This window comes from Centrocercus urophasianus, unplaced genomic scaffold (genome assembly GCF_019232065.1).
Source record: "Centrocercus urophasianus isolate 14NV4802_14NV808 unplaced genomic scaffold, USGS_Curo_1.0 seq_12, whole genome shotgun sequence".
NCBI lineage: Eukaryota > Metazoa > Chordata > Aves > Galliformes > Phasianidae > Centrocercus > Centrocercus urophasianus.
In genome coordinates, this window is record NW_024884364.1 from 57,579,507 (window position 1) to 57,598,528 (window position 19,022).

Consider the following 19,022-nt stretch of genomic DNA (forward strand, 5'->3'; position numbering starts at 1 on the left):
TCCCTTCCCTTCCCTTCCCTTCCCTTCCCTTCCTCCTGCTTCCTTTCCCATTGGAGATGTGATGTTAAGCGATTTTTATGCATCAAGCACTACTGAAGGACATTTGGTATTTCAGAGTCCACCCAATGAAGTCTGTTCAATTTACAGATCATACAGACAAGGTAAACAGGATTTATGTAAGAAGTACATTTTGCAGTTTCTGCCCTGCCCATCATGAGTCAGAAAGAGAATGTGAGAGTCCATGTGGGCATGGTAAGGTACTCAGCTGAGCTCTGAACATCTGATACAAAAACTAAAAAAGCATGAGTATTTTTCAGGTACATTAATTACATTTGATCCCTGAGAGTTTTACTCTTTTTACATAACCATCAACCTACTCTCCATTTTTTTGCCATTTTCAGAATACTTGGAAAGCACCTAGTTTGGGATGTGTTATGAGCCATCTGAGATTTCAATATTACTTTGCTGATTTGCCTAAAGCAATATCTGGCACACATGCGTGCATAGATATATGTATCAAATGAGTAAGTCTGCAAGCTTCTGAAAGATGCCTGGCAGCTATCATCTCATTTTGCACACAGGTGTTATACAACATCTTCATCGCCTTCACCCAGATGCACAAGTATGAAGAGATTGAATCCATTGATATCCTCGCTGGCTTTGCTCGCTTCTTCGTTGTGGGACTGGGTGGCATGCTGTTTGGTGTTGTCTTCGGGTTTGTTTCAGCCCTCATGACTCGATTCACCCACAACGTCTCCGCTATCGAACCCCTGCTGGTCTTCATGTTCAGCTACCTGTCATACTTGTGTGCTGAAATCCTTTACGTCTCAGGTATCTTGGCGTGAGTATTCCTTGTGCCTTTTCAGATGCTCTCTTGGGGAAAGGGGCAATGTTTCATGGAGATGGTTTACTTGAGATTGATGTACTAATATCAACATTTTCAGCCTCAGACCTACAGTAAACAGCTTCTAAGTGGTCTGTAAGTGCAGTGATAATTAGGAGAAGCAAGCCTACACTCAGTGTAGGCAGAAATGTACTACTAAGGAATAGATATCTATGCTGACAATTTTTTTTTTATTTTTGCCCCCTGGAAAAAAAATCTTGCAAAATGTGAGTATGATGTCTGTTGTTGCCACCAATTGACAGTTTTCTGTTCCTCAGAGCATGAGGGAACAGTCTACCCCTGGTAGAACCAGTTCAGTGAGAGAATGGATTCATAATAGACTTATGTATGTGCCTTTATGCTAAGCATTCAACACTGGATAAGAATAGAGATGAAAAGTAATGAATGGAAATTTAAAAACTTAGAAATGTTAGGGTTATTGCTCTTGTGTATAGTTTCGAAAATCATTTATGACATGATTTACTGGAATTACACTACATTTGAGTAGCATTACTGGAAGAAGAGAAAGGAATAGGGGGTAAAAGTGAGAGACATTAGGGTAAGACTGCTCATAAGGAGATTCGAAGGATTCTGCACCTAACAACTCTTCAGAAGAAGGAAATGTAAAGAACAGGCCACTTGGCAAGGTAGCTAAACCTGTAACTAATGCTGTGAGATGCTATGGAGATCAGTGATCGGCTAGTGGGTGGCTTTGAGCTCATGTGCCAGTGGAGTCTTTGTGGATTTTGGTCTCTTGGAGGACAGGAATCTCCAGAAAGATGCTTCCTGTTGGGGGCAATTCAGTTGACAAAGGTAATAAATGGAAGTATGTAACTGTTGAGGTATTTACATCTGCTCATTTCTACCTATCAAACTCAGGTTTGGTTAGCTTCAGAGAATGACTGGCTTTGTACTAACTCTGGAAAGCCAGATTAGAATATTATCCATATTAAACAACTATTTAGATAAGAAATGAGTTTCTCTGAGCTATGAGACAAAGGAATTGATCTTGGGCTTTGTTTTTTGTCTCCAGCATCTTTGGTCTTAGGTATCTGAGATACTTAACCCTAACCTTAAAGTTAGGGGGATGAGCAGGATGAGACCTACTACATAGTGAGCACTAATACCACATGGGCTCTTTCCTACTAGCACTGCCCAGAATACTGCTTCCTTGCCTACCCATTACACTATACTACATACCTCTATGTTCTCTTACTTGTGATTTTCATTAGGGCACTGAAGTTGTTAGTAATAAAAAATGTTAATATAATTGGGATTTATTATTCTTACTGCTTCATTAAGAAAATTATTGCTTGTTTTGGAGATGGGAACTTATTGTCACCCTTCTAAATTATTGAGGAATTCATTCATTTTTCACTTATATCATGAAAGTTGATTATGCATGTATCTCTGAAAGTCAACAGTATTAAAATTTAATGCCTAATGACATTGCCTTAGAATGTCCTTGGACCTGCTCAGTTCTACCAGAATACCCTTGAGATTTCTTCAACAGAAATTAAAAGAACAGAAACTAGATAAAGGCTTATTTAGTGAGCAGTCAATGTTCTCCAAAATTACAAGTTTGGAAAAATATCATCACAAGAAGCCCCCCAAAGACTAAATAACATCAACAGGAATTAGACAGATGATGGAATATATGATTAGCCTTGCACTAAATCTATCTAATTATCTACAGCTGTGGAAAATGAAGGAGATAAGAGTAAACTGTTCAGTAGTCCTGCTTGAAGACTACTGCTCAACATGAATATGACAAGTATCTGTGTTGGGTCATGGCTGATACCTCTGAAGCTGGCTCTAGCTTGAGTAACAAAGACTAAAGAGTGGAAAAAAATTCCTTTCCTTCCTTAGGAGCATTTTCCACACCCTGGTTAACTAAAAGGAATGAAGGACGTATCTGTAGGGTAATTAAATTTTCCCCTGCTGTGCAGCAGTAGACTTCTATGGGAGGAGAATTTCTGAAGCTTGTCCTGGTTCTGCTGATCTGCCAACCAGCTGGCAAGGACTCACTGGAGTCTTTGATCCCTGCATAGAACTACAGCCGTGTTCTCTTTGCCTTGCACCTCAAGGCAAAGATCACTCAGAGGCAGGTTATGTCCCTCTAATTAATACAGCCACAGCCTGGTACAAAATTGACTGCCCTTTGTTTGATACTCAAATATTTGATGCTTGGTGGTTGTGCGTTATGCATTCAGAATAAAAAGGACTTTGAACAGGATTGTGATATCCTCATTTCCCCTCAAGAGAAGCTGACTGATTTGCTTCCTTTTTCCTGTATACAAAATGGATTCATAAAGCTGAATGAGTTCTTTTACTTAACTGAAATAGCTAGCATTATTGAAGAAATAAAATGCTACATTATACTAGGAAGGTTAAGATTTGATAGTGAAGACTATGAATGCAGTCTCAAGTTGCTATTAAATCAAGAACAAACAAACAAACAACAGCAAAAGCAGTTTGTGGTTGCTCTCTGATGTTTTACCTCCTACAGGATGACAGCATGTGCAGTGACTATGAAAAAATATGTGGAGGAGAATGTTTCCCAGAATTCCTACACAACAATAAAATACTTCATGAAGATGTTGAGCAGCGTCAGCGAGACCCTGATCTTTGTTTTCATGGGAGTGTCTACAGTGGGGAAAAATCATGAGTGGAACTGGGCTTTTATTTGCTTCACTCTGCTTTTCTGCCTCATTTGGAGGACACTAAGTAAGTCAGTTTTTGCAGACAACCTGGTCTGCATCTCTGAAAGAAATCTTTTAGTGCAAAGGTATGTTAGAAAAACAGGTGCAGACTGGTATAACCAGTTTAATAATGAATTTACTAGGCATGCATTACAGACAGCTTCATTTCATTTATCCGCACATGCAGAAAAAGAAGGAAAAACATCAAACAAATCTTAATGCCAGTTTTCAATCACAGACTACATGATTAAGTAAGAATAGAAAATATTAAGCAAAATTGAAACATTGTCATGATTATGCCTATACAGAAGCAGACATCTTAGTTAACTATATGCCCGTGGATAAGTGGGCTTCACAGTGATTTCATCACATTGTGTAACCGTTTAGCCAGCTGCCGACCAGCACCCCACGTCCTTTTCTTCTAGGCAGATTTCCAGCTGCATTTCCTCAAGTCGATAGCACTGCACAAGGTTGCAATCCATTCTATACTAATGATCTTCACGAGTCAGTTTGGACACTGAGGTTTTAAACCACTAGAAAGTAGTGCCTATGAAATTATTCAATTTCTGCATACAGTATTTTCCTGTTCCTACAAAGGTCTCCTACTTCCTCATCTATGAGACTATGATGCCTTGAGCATGGGCAGAGGATTTCCTAGAGGATGTCACAGTAGCTGTGGGACACCATTTCTCATCTTCTCCTGATGACAAGGATGGGCCAGCAGAAACTTTGAAAAGTTGAGAAAGACAGAATAGGAAGACAAGGAAGATGAACTGTGCTCTTTATAAAAGTACAGATTAAATGTATGGAGTTTTCCCTTGGCAAAGGTGACGAGCCAACAGAAAGTATGTGCACAATAATCGGAGGACCAGTGGTTCAGAGAGACCAGTACATCTGATGTTTTAATAGCTGTCTACTGCAGATCTTCTGTTCTAGAAGAGGAGACAGACAAAGCATTGCTTATGCACTGGAGAAAGTGTTACAGGCCCTTATACTCATGGGAGACTTTAACTATGCCAGTATTTGTTAGAAGGGCAATATGGCTATCCAGGAGTTTTCTGAAAAATGTTGAACAAAATTTCTTGATGCATTTGTCAATGAGACAACCATGAATTATGCTTTGTCTTTTCTTCTACTCGCATAGAAGGAAGGAACATCTGAAGATGAGAAGATTAAGGGCAGCTCTGACTGCAGTGACCATGAGACTGTGAAAAATAAGATCCTGAGAAGTGCAAGCTAATAGACAAACATCAGGATTACAGCCAGCCATATCCTGGATTGCATCAAGATAAGTGTGACCAGCAGGTCAAGGGAGGTGATTCTGCCCCTCTACTCTGCTCTCATGAGATCCCACTTGGAGTACTATGTCCAGTTCTGGTCCTTCAACACAAGAAGGACATGAAGCTGTTGAAGAGGGTCCAGAGGAAGGCCACGAAGATGATCAGAAGGCTAGAGCACCTTCCCTACAGCAACAGGCTGAAAGAGTTGGTGCTCTCCAGATTGGAGAAGAGAAGGCTCCGGAAGGACTTTATAGTGGCCTTGCAGTACCTGAAGGCGGTCTCCAGGAAAGCTGGGGAGGGACTTTTTATAGGGAAATGTGGCAACAGGACAACGGAGAATGGTTTTAAACTGGAAGAGAGTAGATTCAGACTAGATATTAGGAAAGAATTCTTTTCTGTGAGGGTGGTGAGACGCTGGAACCTTTTGCCCAGGGAGGCTGTGAATGTTCAAGGCTAGGCTGGATGGGGCTTTGAGTAACCTGGTCTAGTGGGAGGTGTCCTTGTCTGTAGCATGGGGTTGGAACTACATGATCTTAAGGGTCCCTTCCAACTTAGACCGTTCTGTGATTCTATTTTTCTGTGATTCTAGTGACATCCCTCAGGGCTCAGTGGAGGGATCAGCATAGCTTTCATTAATGACCTGGAGGGTGGAATGGAGTGTACACTCAGCGAGTTTGCAGCTGACATCAAGCTGAAGGGAGTAGTCAATATAATGGATGGTAAGGCTAGTATTCTATGAGAACTGAAGAGACTGGAAAAAAAGTTCTGAAGGAGAGCTCCCAAAGCTCAGAAAAAGCAATGTAGAATCCCTACATCTTGGTTGCAGTCACTCTGTGTACTAACACAGGATGGAATTAGCTTTGTAGAGAAGGACTTCACTAGGTAGACAACAGGCTGAACAAAACTTGAAGTGTGCCTTTTTGGTAAAGAGGAACAATTGCATCCTGCACTTCACTAGCAAGTGTGTAGCCAGTAGGTCCAAGGAAGAATTTCTTCCTCTCTATTCAGCAACAGTAAGAGTATTTGCTGTGTCTGGAGTGCTGTGTTCAGTTTGGACTTCCTGGTAAAGAGGTCATGGATTAAGTGCAGTAGAGGCTTCCAAAGTGGTGAGCGCTGGACATACAAGAAGAGTCTGAGAGCTGGCTCTGCTCAGCCTGAAAAAGAGGTTGCTTGAAGTAGCCCTATTGATATCTATAAGTAGTCGGTCAGAGGATAGAGAGATGATGAAACCAGAATTCACAGAGGTGCAGTAGGATAAGAGACAACAGATACAAGCTGGAACACTAAAATTTTTAAATAGAGAGTAGGAAATAATTTCTTAATGTAAGAGTGCTCCACCGCTATAAATGCAGCACAGCTCTCAGTCCTTGAGTGCATTCAAGACTAGATTGGAACTCTGAACAGCCTGATCTGATTAGATGCTTTGAGCAGGAGTTTGAACTAGATGACCTTCAAAGTTCGTTTCCAACCTACAGTACTCTGAGTCTGGGACCAACTAAGTGTTGGCACTGAGGAACTGACATTCAGATGACATTTTGTAGAATTCTGAAGTGGTTCATTCCAAACTCAAATAGAAAAACAAAGCAGGAAGAAATAGTAGTTTGACTCTCAAAGTTGATAGAAGTTTCAAGATCTTTGAAATTCAAGACCTGGAGGAAGGCATTTAACTAGAGGAAAAAGAGGAAGATCTATGGAGATTCAAAAATATGCATGAGAACAGCTCTGTTATATGGTGTTGACATAAGTACTCAACCACAGAGGTGATATGACTCTTCCAGGCTGACAGCAAGAAGGCAGTAATTATTAAATATTTTCTTTCTTATTTTGGACAAAACGTAGTCTGTAAGTTTTTAAAAGCTCAATTTTGGAGTCCATATAGAACTATCCTTCAGACAAAGACAGCAAAACTGCTTTTGTACAAAGCAATTTGTACACAAATGTATACAAAGGTCACTTTTCTGCCACGTTCGTTTATCTCTCGGACACCTAGGTGAGTGCTAGAGTTTTCTTGAGGAAGGCCAAAATATTTGTTTTGAACTTGCTTGCCAAAATGATTGCATCATTTTCTCTGTAGCTTGTATAAAGTAAAAAGAATTGGCCCAGAGATGACACCTCACATAACACAGTTTCAATGTGAGTAGTTGATGTCTAGCATAGTGTATTAGGTTTGTCTGCCCAATATTCAACATTTATTTCTGCAGCATAACAGTTTACAGAAAATCATAAGACACATGTCTTATGATAAAGAAGATTAAGAGAAACTCAAGCAGTTCAGTAATTGTACCCTATAAAGCAAAAACTGTAGCCCTTGCACAGCCACAGACTGTCTGATTAACTTTTTATTAACAGGGAAATGAAAGCAAAGAAATAAACAGAATTACAGAGACAATAAACTGGGGGATTCAAAATTAAAATGCTTTCTGCCTTTCAGTAAACTTGTCCACAGGACATGTTAATAAATAACTGTTCAAACATTTTGGGCAGATCATGTGCAGAAAGCAGGAAACATTGCAAGGGAAAGCACACGAAAAAATGTTTTCTAGTGGTTTACCTTTTTTTCACAACATTTCAAAGAACTGTGCAATATGAATATAGGAAGTAAATCTTTTCCCCTAATCTCGCTTCAAAACCCATATGTACATTTAAAACTTGAAGCAGTTAGTAAATATGCTCTTTTTCTAAGATATTTTTTCACATAAGGCAGATACAGCAGTTGATCAAAGAGAACTTACCAAAACAAAACCAAAAATCAAAAGAAGTGTCTGTCAACAGCTTCCTAGGACAAGATGTCGTTTTGTTTTAAATAGTCTTTTCCTGCTTGCCTAATAGTAATACTTTTTGGTTTTTTGTTTGTTTTTGTTGTTGTTTGTTTTTTGGCCTTTCTAGGTGTATTTGCCCTCTTCTACATTAGTAACAAGTTCCGAACGTATCCTTTCACCTTCAAAGACCAACTCATTATTTCCTACAGTGGTCTTCGAGGAGCCAGCAGCTTTTCTCTTGCGTTCTTGCTTCCAATGAAACTCTTCCCAAGAAAAAAATTGTTCATTACTGCTACACTTGTAGTTATATATTTCACCGTGTTCATCCAGGTAACTGTATTTCTTAATGAGTTGCTTTCACATATCTGAGGAGAATTGTTTATTCCACTTGGCTTACAGTGCCCTGCAAGGAGGAACTGGATCTTCTGGATGTCCCATGCTCTTTATTTCCCCATACAAAGATTTCATATACTTTAGAGTGCCCATGAAACTCTACACACTTGTGGTTAGGCACTTAGATCCCATCAGAATGTTTCAATAAACCAGTTTTGTTTCTGTATCCCCTTTTTAAATGCCAGATTCTCTAGTTGTGCAATAGGGAATTGGGAGCAGCTGAAAATGGTTTCAACATTACAAAAAATAATAATTTTGAAAATATTGAAGTGTCAGGATTGTAGGGACCTCGAAAAGACAATGTTTTCATTCAAGTGAAGTTTTTTTTGTGTGTGAAATTTGACAAAGAGTCACTTACCTTACGTAGTTAAAATGCCTCGATAAATATTATACTGATTTTAAAAATAGCCATATATATATATTAAGTTTTTGAGTTTTAATCCTCTTCCAGTTTAACCCCTAATTACTCTAAGAGAAAAATTTTCTGACAGATTAAAATGAAATCCATTTACTTGCTTTCTCTCTTTCTTTTTTTTTTTTTTTTTTTTTTTTTTTTTTTTTTTGAATGTTTATTAACATTTTAACATCTCAACTCATTTTTTCCAAATGCAGGGAATCACGATTGGACCATTGGTCAGATATCTGGATGTTAAAAAGACCAACAAAAAGGAGTCCATCAATGAAGAAATTCACATGCGAGTAAGTTTTTGATATCAGTAGCTGGTACTCTAAAAAGAAGAAAAGAAAGGGTGTTTTAGCTCTGGATGAAGTTTAGAAAATTTGGAGGAAATCCTAGGCATAATATTTAAAACATGATTTTTCATTTGAACCCATAGTAGCTGCCATATTTGTACCATAATAGTCACAGCATAGCAGATCTCTTACATCTGGATACTTGTAACTGTGGTAGGAAAGACACATAAAAGTAGAATTTATTAAATGCACTTATCATCCTTTCCAGCTAGATTTGTCAGATACCTTTGTTGTTATCTTTTGATTGCTTATAAACACTGACACCTTAAAGTTTTAAAGTTTTACTGAACTGAAATGTGTTGAACCATTGGTCTGCAAATTTCACTCCAAATTATTCTGAATAATGGTATTTTTCCCTTTCAAACATTTGCTTTAGCTCTCAAGTTACCGATATACAAAATAACAAAAAACTACTCAAACCGACAGTAGCACTAAACAAAATATAAGTATGTGCTTTCCTTTTCACAGTAGGAATGTATCCAAAATTAACTAAAAGTTGTGCCTTAAACACATTCAAGGACACTGGCAAAATCAGAAAATCTCAACTGATTTCAACTTGAGGTGAACTTAATTCTTGCTATTTCAGCTTTTACACTTAGCTTTGAATAAGTTTTGTTTAAAATCAAAATGTATGAAGAATTGGTCATTTTCTATCTATTTATTTCTGTAATGCTGGAAACACATAAAAAAAAAGATGATTGAAGATTCTGATTGTAGTGATGCCGTTCTCATGATAGTATGCAAAATCATCAGAGGATTTGCAGTCTTGGGGTAAAAGTTATAGTGTAGAGTACCTGCCTTCATGCATGTGGAAGGATGTCAGGTATGCTGAGAGGAGACTTGCATCACAAACCCAATAATTTAGGTTTTGGTCGTGGTAGACAAAGAAGAGAATGCTGCTTGGATGCTCAGTACTGTTTTCTACTGGGAACAGTCCTTTACGTGGGTCTGTGTTTTGCTAAGTGATGGTAAGATTGTGGTATATTGACAGAATTACCACTTCAATCAACATATTGACACAGCAGCCAAGCACAGGACCCGTGACAGTGCATAACGGGATATTGGCCCTGATTTTTAGATGTTTTCAGAATTAACTCACCCTCCCCATTTAATAATCTCAAAATCTTGTCAACAGTTGCATATTTGTGGTGACACCATTTTCTCGTAATGACTGCTTTTTTTTTCTCTAGTTGATGGATCATTTGAAGGCTGGTGTTGAAGATATATGCGGACATTGGAGTCATTACCAGCTGAGAGATAAGTAAGCATATCTTACTCAGACTGTTACAATAAAATAGCCTATCATCTGTGATGTAAAATAAAAAAAGTAAATAAAATAAGAAATCCATCTTATGCCCCACGAGGCAAAAATAGCATGAAAATATTTGAGACATTCAGTGTCTCTTTTTAAAGGTGAACTCCTGAGTAACAACTCTCTTGGGAGTGCAGTGCCTATATGCTGTCTGCTAAAATGCTTCTGCACAAACAGGGAGAAAATGAACCCTTGTTAAAGAAAAACACAGTAGATAAACTCATGTTGCCTGCCTCAGCTTTGGATGCTGTGTGTATGCTTTGGCATAAATCTTTGATCTGTGGCAGTGCTTCCTTAGGATTTAGATTGGATTTGGAGTAGGGAGTGGTGTTTCACCGCCTCTCTCTTTAAGCCTCTTTGGCAAATATTATCCTTTGTAGGTGAAAACGAATTCAGTGATAGTTACCCATTTGTTCTTACAGGTCTTTGTACTCAGTCAGCTTTAAATACATAGCATGTAACATATATAACACTGCAGGAATTAGTGGAATATAAGTATCTATTAGCCAAGTTGATAGCTTCAAGCTAGTCTTTACTCAGAAACCACAGAACCTGTGATAGGTCTTCTATGAGCAAGATAAGGTGATTTTTTGGAAGTTTTGTGGATCCAGGCATTGCTCAGAAGAGACCAACCCAACATTCTGAGCTGCCTTCTTCCCCAAGTGATTGCAGTGGTCATGCTGGCCAGCACCTCAGCATGTGAATGGAGGTGTTGAGACATACCTTCCTTTTTCTCAGAAGCCATGGGCTGAATGTTGTCCTTTAGGCTGTGCTTAGACTTCTGTGCCTGAGTCCTTTGGCTTACCTTTCAGTACTGGAATCCAGTAATCCAGATTGGTGTCTGCTGGGACATGTTGCAGCAGCCATTACAACTGGGTTTTCCCTATGGGAGTGCAAAGAAGAAGGCTAGTTTACATACAGTTCTTGTCCCATCAGGGTATGAAGATGCAGATAGGGTACATAACTGGACCTGGATGCCGAAATGTCTTTCTGGTTCTCAAAGTAGAGATAGCTTTAGGCTACCCCCTGAGGCTACATCAATGCCTGTGCGGCCAATAGGCTGAACAAATCACTCCTGAAGCAGTAATTCCATTCAAATAACTGCATTTCCACATTCCAGTGAGAAAAAAGTATTATTTCCTCTAGAATGCACATCTCGGCAACTATGATAATTTTGTCCTTTTTTTTGTGAATGTAACGTTTCAGTTCAGAAGCAGAATCAAATAGCACATTGTATGTGAAAACATTTGATGTAAGATAATTGTATTCACTAGATTTTTCTCTGTAGCTTTAAAGATGCCTAACATATGTGTGTCAGAATTAATTTGATAACTAGATTCAGATAACTAGAATTAATTAGATAAATAGATTAAAAAGAGATAACACTCCAAATAGCTGCCTGGTACACAGAAAAACATGAAGAGCTCCATTTTCGGTGGAAACTTTTATATACCTGTCTTTTCTATTAAAGTATAAAGACCAGATTTTAAGAAAAGAAAATGTGCAAACTCTATTGCTTTTTCTTAGCATTGTGGAATGCATTACCTTGCTGTGGTAATATGTTCCTTTGATAGAAAGCTGTAAGAGAATTTGCTGCTGTGCTGATAAACATCTGCCTAAAAGGACATACCTGTTCCAAACCACACACATACATTCACACTTAAATTATGCCATACATTAGAGATATTTTTCAATCTGCAGCATGCATGTACATAGCACTTTGAGGTCCATTCAACCCCTCTGACATTCAGAATACAAAGAAATACATTTTCTCCACTCTAATTGTCAGGATTCAAAATTATCAGCAGCATAATGGGCCCAAAATATTTCAGGGGCATTTGGAGCATTATTGGTGGCTGGCTGAATAGGCCAGGATTACTGTAAGAGCAGCTGCTGCTGTTATGCTCTATTAGAATACAATGTTTGTACGAAAGCATGGAAACTGGCCACGTTCTTTTCTTACAAATGTGGTAGGGTTATATGCAAACATGTTCCCAGCCCTTTTTTTTGTTTTGGTTTTTTTTTTGTTTTGTTTTGATTGTAGCTTTATTCTTTCTGTTGTCCAGTGGGTTTCACAATCTCTATGGACCAGCAAACCACACCAAATGTGCCCCTAAAAGTCTCTGTTCACTTGTACTTCAGGGGTCCACAGGTGCCTCCAACTTGGATTCAGTTTCTACTGCTAATTTATGTGTGCACATTTGAATGAACATCAGCTTATTTCCACAGAAATAATAACAACAACAACAACAAATTTCCCTACCCTTTATTTTGGCATCTCTTTTACAGATTTAAGAAGTTTGACAACAAGTATTTGAAGAAAATCTTAATTCGGGAACATCAACCCAAATCCAGCATTGTGTCATTGTATAAAAAGATGGAAATCAAACTGGCCATTGAGATGGCTGAGAATGCTATGAAAATTTCAGAATCTTCCACAGCTTCTTTACAGTGAGTATGGGAGTCAGTGAGTATGGCAGAGTGAGTATGGCATAGTAAGGACAAGATGGAAGGAGAGAACAAAGAGGAACCACTCAAGAAATTTTATGACTTTAACAGAGAAGTCAGATAAAGACAGTAGTGAGGAGAGAAGGTGTTTTGGGCCAGCACTTTGGCACTCAGCATATTTGCACATTGATTCTTTGTTCATGGAATGAAAATTAAGAACAGCCACCATTTTTTTTTTTTTTTTTTTTCCTTTCTATATTTTTCTTCAGTGATGGGCAGTTTGGAAGAGACATCACGAGTCAGGTGTGGAAGGGTTTTGCTCATCACTGCCAGCTGCTGAGAGAAGTGAAGGAGAGGATAGAGGAAAGGTCTTGATTCCAGTATCTCAAGCAGAAGAGAACAAATTTCCTTCTAGCATTTGCAGGTTTTTTTACTTCAGATTTCAGTCCCTCAAATTTTCTTATATTTTGGTACTTCCGTACCCAGCACTAGCAGAACATGGTTGCAGAGAAGACAAGAAAATGGAAAAAGAGACAGGAGGGGACACAGAGAACACTTTCGGAAACTTACTCTGGATTTTCAGCAGGGAAAATAAGAAATTTATATCAGTAAGGTTTCCTAGTTTTCTCAGTACACTAAATGAATGCTAGTTCTCCCAAGGCATATGCCCTTTCATTTTGCAGCATCCTTTGGCATGGGCCAGCATATCTTCTTTAGTGAATGCTCTTCTCACATCACCCCAAAAAGTTCAAGTAACAACTGGAATTTAAACTAAAATCTCTCTTGAAACTGACATAATCGTGTCAAGATTCATCTACTTTCTTGAAACTGAAGACAGTTTGCTGTGTAAGACCTAGCCCTTCTCTTTCTAAGTCATTCTTTGCCAAATGGATCATATTAAAAGAGACTGTGTGTCTGCAGGCTCCTTTCTGTCTGCTGTATTCCCTTAACTGCTCTGAGTCTAGAGTAAATGTGCAAGGTTGGTAGACTGTCTATGGTAAACAAACAATTTTCCTTTCTTTTTTTGACAGAAAGAGAAAATAAGACAAATTGCTTCAGATTAGTTCAGAAATTCTCTCGTGAGATAAGTATTTAGATAAAAAAATATTCTACAATAAACAGCTGAGATGATAGACTAAGATTTGCCAGCTCTACTTTAGCTGCAAATGAATTTTACTGTGCATCAATCTGTAATGTACAGTTTTTCCTACTGAGATAGCCTTTTTAAAAATAAAATGTCACCTTTAAAAAAGGTGTAGCTTTCCTGTAGCTTGGAAACTTTCTGGTCCTTGGGGGCTACAAGAGTGTTTCAGGAAAATACAAGCTTTCTCAACTCTGTTCTTGAAAAGGTGTCTGGTGCTGAGCCCTGGAGGAGGCAGAATAGTGAGCTAATTGGATCTGTGGTCTGACCCAATGCAGCAGTTCTTATACCTCTGTTCTTTTGAGTAATTAACTAAACTTGCCTAAGACTAATATGTTTCTGAATGAGAACATGTGTAAATAGATTGATTAAATATTGCCTGTCCTTAGATGGGGTACAAAAATCTGGCCATGAGCCCGTAGCAATTTGAAGCCAATTTCCACCTTATACCATATAACGCAGTATTTGCAGTGCCATGGTAGTGAGAAAAATAATCAGCAATTCTGGTCACTTCAGTCGTGTTAGTGACACATGGGGAAATATTCTATAACAATCAAGGCAGATGTCCAATGCTGTGGATTAGCTCTGTGCTCAGGTATTGAATTCACGTGGGTGGGAGTCCTGCAGGTGAAGTTAGTATTCAATATGCAGTAAGCATTTTCAGTGTGAACCAGAGAAATGGAAATAGAACATTATGTTATGATGGCTTGGAGAATATCAGTCTTAGAAGTAAGGATTTTAATGGCAAAAACATAGCCAAGCAAATACAATTAAAACTGTGTTTTTATGGTTGGATTTTGGGGAAATACTCCCTATAAATACCTATTAGAGAGATGTTTCACTTCTGGCATTTTATTTATTTAACTCACTTCAAGAGATAGGCTATAAGCCTTCAAATGACTTAGGACTGGTCACTTTTTCTGTATTGACATGTGGACAAGTATGCAACTAGAAATGTAAATAGGTAATCTGATGTCATCTGCTCATTATTTCCTCCTGTTTGCTCCCATCTTCAAGTTGCAAAGGCCTAATGGAGACATTGGGTGAAATGAGGATCAGAAAGGTTATTCCCTGTGACATCAACATCATTTGTATCAGCTATGGTTATTCAATTTGCTGTACAAAAACAATCCAACACTGTGTTTCAGAGAGCAGTACAAGTTAACAGGCACATTAGCTTATGTTTGCTTTCACAGTTGTGCCCTAGCTTCTCAGTCCCTGTCTTATCCAAAGAGAACTTCAAATAGGGGCCGCTGAGAGACTAGTTTCCTTGATCTGGAAAGTAGCATGCAATGGGCTGTCCTACAGCCTGGGATATGCCAGACTCAATAAGGGAGAAAGGTGCACTGAAAATACTCACATAAGCCTGGGAATTTGGTGTTATCCTTGAGAGCTGGAAGCAATTAAACCTATCCAAACAACCAACTAACCAACCAATCAAACAAAAAAGCTAGCTGCATTGAAATTAGATGTTTCTGTTGGTCTGTTTTCCCTGCTGGTAAATATCTAGGTTTGTTGTTGCTGGTACTGGGAATTGATCAGTGTCAATCATACCTTAGTTGGGATAGATTTCTTGAAGCCGAGATAAGATTTATGGTAAAATTCAGAAAATGAGTACATTTCTTTCCCTCTGTCTTCTTTTATTATAGTACAAAATGTGGTAATCTTGTTAAACTAGCTGTGATTGCAAAATTCAAGCATTCAAGCAACATTCAGATGATTACAGCATATTCTTAATTAAATTTCAATCTACCTTCCTTTGCTGTTAAAATTTATTACAGAGGGAGTAAAAATTGGGTACACAAAACTCTGGCAATACTGTACATTGATAATAATCTGTTCTTTAATTGCACAGTTTTCAAGCAGAACTTTAAGGACATCAGTTAGTTGAGAATAAAGACATGATAAAAGTTTAAATAAGAGAAAAGGAGGAAAATGGAGAAAGGAAAAAAACAGAAACAAAAAGATGAACTCGACTGATTCATCCTGGATAATGACTTTCTTCTTTTCCTTTCTTTTCTTGGGAACCAAACACTATCTCTCACACAGACTGATTTAGTAAACCCAGTTAATGTTTCACAGCAGCCTTCATCTTTGTTTTGCTAGTGAAAAGGCCAGGCAGTTACAAATGACTATACTCTTCTTGTCCCAGTTTGCTAAAAAATGCAAAGATTACCATCTTTTAGGTAGTTCTTTCATTTTAAATGGAGGAATGGGCATAACACCAAAGAAACCCTGCATGTTCTCCTAGTCACAGAGTAGATCTCAGACTTTTCAGTTAAGATGTGCTATATTTCTTAAGGATGTGCTGAAGAGGAGTTAAAGCCAGGAGGACAGCAAAGCCCAGTCCCTAATGAAGAACAGATTTAAACAGAGGAAGAAACTGGAATGCCTGCCTGTTGGCTGCTCAGTCCAACATATGGGGAGTTTCTGATCACCTCTGTGTATTGATAAAGCTCAGGAAGGAGTCAAGTCTGCTATAATTCATTCAGCTTTGAATGATTTTGTGGCAACACTGCTCACTGAAAGGCTCTTCACAGTCTTAATGCTGAAATCAGATCATGCTCTGTTTGATGACAAGAGCATTTAATCAGCTTAATATTGTATTTAAACTTTTTTATTTACAGACACTGTAGAAACCGGCGTGATACCAAGCTCTCCCCTGCAGAGGTGGAGTCCATGAGGGATGTCCTGGCCCATAACCTGTACCAAGTGCGACAAAGGGTGCGTGAGCAACCTGCTGTCATGCAGTATTTGCTGATTGAAGGCTTTTGTTTACCCTCTGCACCTCATGGCAAGGGTGATGGTAGTGGTGGGACCAGCAGCAGCTGTGCTGAGAAGGCAAGGAGTTCTGCCTAAGTGGAAAAATGGAAAGCATGGTTTTCCACCAGCTCTGACATCAGTGGGAAAAGCCAAGAATATCCAGGAGTGAGCTGTAGAGGTCAGGCTTCCCTCACTGAACCTGCAACTTAGAAACAGCTTTTGAGGCTGACCTTCCAACCTTGTCCTTATAGGCACCCATGACCTGTAGCCTGCTCCAGCTGAAGTCCACCCATCCCTATAGCCACGTGTGCCACCTGCCTCACCCTAGTTCAGCCCGTAGTTCAGCCCGTGTATTTGAAGCAGCAGGCACAGGCACGTTTTATGTGTCACACCAAAAAGGCATAGCACAGCCTCTCGGGGACCCAGCATTCTGCCCAGGTATGGGAAATTGGGCAGGTGTCTTGCTTGTCAGGACAGTAGATGGTGGCAGATGGCACTGGTAGCTGCTGAGGAACCCTGGGGTAGCAAGGCTTTTTTGGGGGACAACAGGATGGCAGGTCGCCAGCAGCCATGATACTGCAGTGCGGAGTGGTAAACATCATGTAACTGAAAGTCAGTTGGGAGGCAGGCTGCTGCATCCTCCCTCTGCGTGGGAGTTGCAGCTTCCCCTCGCCAAAGGAGGAAAAAAGAAAAATTCCACATCCTCTGCAGCTTTGTCTGACAGGCTTTTGCTGCTCCCCTCAGAACTAATACCTTACTGGGGATTTGTTTTACAGAAATTTGTACAGATTCCAATGCAACCCAAGACATCCTATCTACTTAATTCAGTCTTGAACCCAGAATATGCAACTGTACAACTGAGTGATCTCATGCAGCAATGAGTTGGAGAGGATATATTGCAGTAACCTTGAAATTATGCAGATAAACTAAGCTAACTCGCATAACACACATTAGCTAGAAAACACTATGCCCTGCTCATTTAAATATGTCACTATTAATATGATATTCATTCTCAATTTTGTTTGATTTGCCATGGCCAATTATCCTTATAATATTAATTTCTTATCTTTCCAGTAACAATTTGCATATATGGCTGCCTTCATTTAGATAGCTGAAATGAACTCTCTCTTTTCAAAATCAATTACAATAATGACCATTAGTGCCAGTCACTTCCTATGTGGCATTGAAAACTGTGTGCTTTGGAAATGAAAGATTGGAAGTAAAGTAATACTGCTTCTAATACTTCACTTTAAACTTTGAAGGCATGGGGATAATTTGCCCTGCCAGATCAATTTCAGAAGGAACCAATTCAGGTGAGATTTAGGCTAGATTCTGCACTTAAGTTTCTCTTGTCTTAAAATCCTCTGTTAAACATTTATTTTTATTTATTTTTTAAGTCAGAGAATTATTCTCTTCTCCTCTGTTTCACAAGATATTAGCAATAAATTAAGAAGCTTATCCTAAAAAAAAAGTTCAGTGCTAGGGTAATATTGAGGTATAATATTAAGGGATTAAGTTCCAAATATGGAAAGCAAACTGAGCTGTGCATTGCTTTCAGGAGATACTCTCTAAGCATTACCTTTACATCTCAACGTATCTGCAACTTGCTCTGGCTCAGTAATATTAATACCAAAGTTCAGAGATGGGTTAACAAGCTATCCTGAGACCTACCTGAGATCTGTTACTCCCAGTTCCATGACCAGAAGAGGGCTGAGAAAGGGAGGCCAAGCTCAGAGGTGCTGACAGGCTTGTGCAGGTGGATATGTTTTACGGTGCACTTGGAGCTGACATGAGTCTACCAAAAAGGACATTGAAATCATAGAATCAAGGTTGGAAAAAACACTAAGATCACCTCATTCAACCACCAATCTACCGCCACCATGCCCACTGAACTATGTTCCACAGTGCCACATCCACATGTTTTTTGATGACTTCCAGGAACAGTGACTCCACCAGCTGCCTGGGCAGCCTGTGCACTGCCTCACCACTTTTTCTGAGAAGGAATTTTTTCCTGATATCCAACCTGAAATGCACCCTTGCTGAGCAGGAGCAATGTTAGTGAGGCTGCCTTTTTGCTCAAGGTACAGAAGAGACTCCTATAAAGTTGGTAGTGTGCCCTTGGCCGTGCTATCTTTGGTCTGCACAGCTTCTCCTTATTAACATCACATGTGCAAAGGGAACTAACAGGGTGTGCTTTCTGTTACAGGCATCATCATACAACCGCCACAACCTGCCTTCCAACGCCAGCGAGAAACAGGCCCAGGAAATCCTCATCCGCCGGCAGCACAGCCTGAGGCAGAGTTCTAGGAAGGGGAATAGCTTACCTTGTGGTAGACCGGTACCTGTTATGCAAACTGCTATTCTTGTAATCAAAACACTAAAAAGTGCCTCTGCTTCTCTGTAAACAGGGCGAGAGGCACCCATCTGTATATGCTTTTTGCAACAATTAAAGTGGATGTTCTCTTCAACATGGTCATACAGCATCTTAGCAGAAAAAGTCCTTCACTTAGCGTGTGGACAGCAGCATTTCTTATGCCTTCCTCTTTATACCTTGGTCAGAAATCACCTACTGTGGCTGTAAGAAGTAA

The 19,022-nt window shown here is 39.2% G+C and overlaps 1 protein-coding gene and 1 long non-coding RNA gene across 2 annotated transcripts in view; one reads left to right on the plus strand and one right to left on the minus strand.

Annotated features, from left to right (window-relative positions):
• Positions 1 to 19,022, plus strand: part of LOC122156319 (sodium/hydrogen exchanger 4-like) — a 33,335-nt gene that overhangs the window by 8,476 nt on the left and 5,837 nt on the right. The window contains exons 3-10 of the mRNA XM_042810990.1: positions 582 to 841; positions 3,393 to 3,610; positions 7,752 to 7,954; positions 8,630 to 8,716; positions 9,961 to 10,031; positions 12,372 to 12,533; positions 16,299 to 16,395; positions 18,641 to 18,772. Coding sequence (XP_042666924.1) covers positions 582 to 841; positions 3,393 to 3,610; positions 7,752 to 7,954; positions 8,630 to 8,716; positions 9,961 to 10,031; positions 12,372 to 12,533; positions 16,299 to 16,395; positions 18,641 to 18,772 — 1,230 coding nt within the window. The remainder of the gene's footprint in view (positions 1 to 581; positions 842 to 3,392; positions 3,611 to 7,751; positions 7,955 to 8,629; positions 8,717 to 9,960; positions 10,032 to 12,371; positions 12,534 to 16,298; positions 16,396 to 18,640; positions 18,773 to 19,022) is intronic.
• LOC122156321 lies at positions 8,632 to 18,298 on the minus strand. The gene is made up of 3 exons (XR_006167443.1): positions 18,106 to 18,298; positions 10,888 to 10,965; positions 8,632 to 8,745 (listed from the first exon to the last, which is right to left on the minus strand). It is a non-coding gene; the product is annotated as an uncharacterized LOC122156321 (long non-coding RNA).